At 33.8% G+C, this 5,002-nt stretch overlaps 1 protein-coding gene across 1 annotated transcript in view; it reads right to left on the bottom strand.

Annotated features, from left to right (window-relative positions):
- Nucleotides 1–2,619: 2,619 nt before the first annotated feature.
- The window catches only part of LOC107551461 (peroxisomal membrane protein 11A-like), a 4,700-nt gene continuing 2,317 nt past the window's right edge, over nt 2,620–5,002 (bottom strand). Inside the window, exon 4 of the mRNA XM_016233073.1 lies at nt 2,620–3,321. Within this exon, the coding sequence (XP_016088559.1) occupies nt 2,753–3,321 (569 nt within the window). The 3' untranslated portion in view covers nt 2,620–2,752. The remainder of the gene's footprint in view (nt 3,322–5,002) is intronic.

Raw genomic sequence — 5,002 nt, 5'->3', positions numbered from 1 at the left:
TGCTTTAACTTGACAGTTCAGAATCTTTAAAATGATCCTTTTCTCATGGTTTTTGTGTCCAGTGTCCAGTGCTTAAACCACTACAGCACACTGTGTCCTTAAAATAATGATGTTGATGTTATTATTTGGTTACTAAACAGCAGAAACAATCATGTTTTAAAGCACACTTAATTTCTTTCTTTTTCTTTTTTAAACAAAAATATATTGATTAATGAAAAAAAAATTCTTTACTTAATCTGTTGGATATGTTGCAGGAAATCTGACATGTTTTATTGACATGAAGTTTGAATGAACTCTGCATTCTTTCCCTTTGAAGCATGAAGCTTCATGGACTGTGTCCGGCTTTCTCTGAATCCTGGTTTTGATTTGGGTCATGTTTTATGTGAAAGAAAGTATACCGTATGTCTGTTTTCCCAGAATGTAGTACTTGATGAATACAGATGGAGGATCTCACTGGTCTTCTGCTTTACGTAAAGACCCAACACCATACGTTATGGAAGCAGGTTCTTTCCCTCTATGTAAGTGTCATTCCTGTTCATGGCCATAGCCTCATGTACATTATGGAAGTATTTTTGTGTCACTTTTGCGCTTTGACATTTCTCTTGTGGAGACTGCTGATCTATTATTTATGTCACTACAGTGTTAGTTCCTCTAATCCTTGATCCTGATTTGTTATCTGGCTGGAAAAATTATAGATTTGCCAAAATAGCATTGCTCTTTATATTGTTAACAGTTTGTTTCATCCTTTCGTGGGGCAACTTCATGTGTTGATGTAGATGCCTTAAATAAACTGGACCACATTAACTTAATACAATGGATATGTCTTCTGATTTGACTTTAATTTCACAGTTTGTTTAGCAAATTGTTAACTAAAACTAATAAAAATGATTTTCGTTGAGTGAGGTAAAGCTAAAATAAAATATTAAAATATATGTTATACTGTATATTATATATAATAGTGCATTATATTATATATAAATGATAATAAAACAAACTAAAATGAGAAGAATTGTTGTCTTGGCAGCTTACTGAAAATGTTACTTAAACTGAAAAAAAAAACAAAAAGCAAAATAGAAATACCTATAAATATGAATAAAAATGACAAAATATAAAGAAAAAGTAATCAACATTCCTTAGCCTGATGAAGACCTAATCGGTCAAAACGTTAATAAATACTATAATAGTATATGAATAATGCTAAAAGCAACACTGGTTTAGCACACTGTGGACCTGATCTTACAAGGTAATTTGCATAATGACACATTTAACACACTGATTGCAATTTTAATCTATTATGACTGCACTTTTTCCACATCAAAGAGTTACCAAACGTTTGACTCCAAAAAGCTGTTTTAAGTAAACTAATACAACTAATGATGTTGTATCTTGTGAAATTTGTTTTCATTTCCATTTCTGGATATGGATGGATAAGGCATTTAAGTCAGCATGAAATAGAAATATACCTTATTTTCTACATGCATTTTATTGATCTTATTGTGAAAGATTCAATGGTTCATCCACACATGCCTATTCATTCATCATATTTTTGTTACATTGCGACTTTAAATCTAGTTTAGTAAGTTTAAAATCAAACTCACAAATCCATGTAGAAATTCTGTATCCATAAGAGATGTTTGTGTCAATAAGAATGCAGTTATTTATTGTGTCTCATGTGAGGACGGACTGTTGAAATTTTATCTTAGAAGACTAGACCAAAACCTTTTCAAAAGTGCATAAAAATTCCTTTAAGTTCACAGTTTGTTCTTAAAGCGGTTTGTGCTGGCAACCAATTATGTAGAATCAAAATGTAATAAGTTAACTTTTGCCATGATAAACCAAAATTGGAAATAACTAGCAAAACCCTGTCTGGCACCTAAAATAAAACACATCAGTAAACAACTCTGGGCTCTATCAGAACGAGGTAGAATATCTCATTTCACAGATGGTTCTCTCCACGCAGAGACTAAATATTAAGCACATATTTCAGAAAGTTGAGCATCTGCCATCATAGAGAGCATCTTTTTGTTGGAAAGTTCCAAAATGTGTTCATGTACCCTCATCTCAATATCATCAGTACCAAAGTAATATAATCTATATTAAAACTACTAAATAGTTAATAATATGCAAGTGTATTATTTCACTAGGACTGCCATAATACAACAACAGATACAGTAAGGCACACAATTTTATGAAAGTGTACACAGCAAGTGGGCAAACCCACACTGTGAAATCTTATCTAAATTATACTATTATTTTTTATTATTATTATTATTTTGTGCAGAACAGCCCTACAGGTGCACTGCTGAATTATAGGTGTGTGCTGTTCTCGTGTCTCCCTTATAGAACAATTAAGTTACTCAATATCATCAGTACCAAAGTAATATAATCTATATTAAAACTACTAAATAGTTAATAATATGCAAGTGTATTATTTCACTAGGACTGCCATAATACAACAACAGATACAATAAGGCACACGATTTTATGAAAGTGTACACAGCAAGTGGGCAAACCCACACTGTGAAATCTTATCTAAATTATACTATTATTTTTTATTATTATTATTATTTTGTGCAGAACAGCCCTACAGGTGCACTGCTGAATTATAGGTGTGTGCTGTTCTCGTGTCTCCCTTATAGAACAATTAAGTTGATCCCTTTACAAAAGTAAGCTTAATGGTAGTCTAATTTCACATCTAAATATTTGTTAGGAAAGTTTCCTTTTGGGTGTTACTCTAAAGAATGTTCCTGAATCATGGCTTGATTTTAAGGCTGGGCCTCAAAACTGACAATATGCCTAAAAGAGAGGAAACAAGCCCACAGAAGCCAACCACCCCTGCATTTGTCTGGTAAATGCCCAGTTTGTCAAGTGGAATGAAAAGGTCGCAAACATTTTTAAGTGTATCGAGAGCCACAGATGGTTCCTTTCTGAGGCTCTCGAGGAGAAGGAAGAGGAACGCATCAAGCTGAGGCACTATGACAAAAGCCACATCCGGGCTTTCATTGAGGTGCTGATTGACTTTTTGCTGGTAGTGTCGGTCCTGAGACTTCTGCACCATAAGCTGGACGATCACATAGACGTCTCTGGTGAGATTCATGACCAAGGACAGCAAATAGAAGCGAGTGGAGTTCAAGCTCCAGCGCTCCTTGCCGATATCTCGTATTAGCCCGATACTTCTGCCCCAGAGTATGTTATCACAGATGAAGTACAAAGCACGGTTGAGGTTGGCAAAAGTAAGGCAAAAGCGCAGCACGGGGTCAGAAATATGAAGAGTGCTCTTGGCCGCATAAATCGAGTTGACTGTGTTCCCAAGCCTGAATACTGTAAAAAAAGAGCAAAACTCATTACTGATGATATTCTTTTACTTTCTGTGAAAATAGAGGCTGGGTGCTGCCTTATTTCCATAAAACGAATTAGCATCTATTTTTATGTTACTAGTACTTTTCATGCAAGTAGGGGGTGTAGTATAAGGTACTGAGAAATTATACTTAAGTACAGACACAATGGAATGGCATGTTTGGAGTAATGCAGTAAACAGTATTATTATTTCCTTGTAAATGTACCGGAGTAAAAATACAAGTATTCGATTTTAGCAGAACTTAAGTAAAACAAGTGAAGCACTAATATAGGGGCAAGGCAACACTAGACTAGAGTCCAAATATAATGTCAATAATTAGAGAATAAGGTTACTACACTGATTGAACTGTAAAAGATAGTAACATTTCTTATCTCTCTAACTATCTGAGATAAACTCATAGTACTAGTAAAGCTGGAACAGTAACTCAGTCATTCTTGAGAAGTGGGACAAAACAGGGTGCAAAATAGAAAAAATTAAACCTCAGACAAATGAAACTACATTTATGTATCTTATATGTACTAAGCTACTGCGCAACTTTAAAATCGTATTAAACATGCATGTGTCATTAAAAAACAACCTTGCTTTGATAGGAGATATTATTAAGTGTTGCTTTTGATAAAACAAGCTCTTTTTCATCATTAAACATTTTTTTTTAATCCATTTTATTGCATATGAATGATTGAACCCTTCTCTGTGGACACACTGTTTTAGATGTAGTGAGAGGACATTAAAGGGGTCCTATATTATGCTCTTTTACAAAGTCTTGATTTTGTTTTGGGGGTGTACTAGAACAGGGGTTTTCAACCTGTGGGGCGCCAGCATCAGTTAATTCAGAGACGTTCCCGTGAGAATTTATGAATATGAGTAAACAAATCTTTAGCCATACACTAGAGGGCAATCTGACTCCCACTGCTAGTCGACGGTTAGAGCAGAGTTGGCGCGAGTATCTTATAAATGCATCAGATGTTAATTACAAAGTGTGTAATACCTGCTTTGAGTTAACAATTTGAAATGTAAATTAATTTACACTTAAAATATAAATGAAAAATCTATTTCAGTCTTTAAACAACTGAAAAAGTGGAGTACCTTAAGTCTTAGTTTCTTGAATATACTGTATATACTAATTTTTGCAATAACACATAATACAACATCATAAAAAAAGACCCCCTTTTCCATCAGTTGCTGCATGGACAGAAAGGATGTAGGCTTCAACTCCTGAGAGAGATAAAGAGAGAGAGAGAGAGAGAGAGAGAGGGAGAATTAAATAAGAAAAATTAGCTTTAACATGTTTAAGTGTTAGCAGATATTTAGCATACAGTCTACTAATACTCTAATGCCTGCTAGTTGACATGTAGTCGCAGAGTTACTTATCAACAGTTATCTAAAGGCTACCATCAAAATAATCAAATTGATATTACAATAAAAATAGTTCAAAGCAAATGTGTACACATTCATCTGATCTGATATCAGATCTTATGGCTGTTTGAGAAAAAATAATATTATTATTATTATTATTTATAAGTTGTCTTTGTCTGCTTTAAGTACAATGAAGTTACTTCACTTAAAGCAGACAAAGACCACTTAATAACAATAAGACCACATTAAAGCATTTTGGAATGTTTTCATGAAGACTTTGTATTTGTT

Source organism: Sinocyclocheilus grahami, unplaced genomic scaffold (genome assembly GCF_001515645.1).
Source record: "Sinocyclocheilus grahami isolate Dianchi unplaced genomic scaffold, SAMN03320097.WGS_v1.1 scaffold424.1, whole genome shotgun sequence".
Taxonomy (NCBI): domain Eukaryota; kingdom Metazoa; phylum Chordata; class Actinopteri; order Cypriniformes; family Cyprinidae; genus Sinocyclocheilus; species Sinocyclocheilus grahami.
The sequence above is the reverse complement of the archived record's forward strand: the minus strand, read 5'-3'. Positions and strand labels throughout refer to the sequence as shown.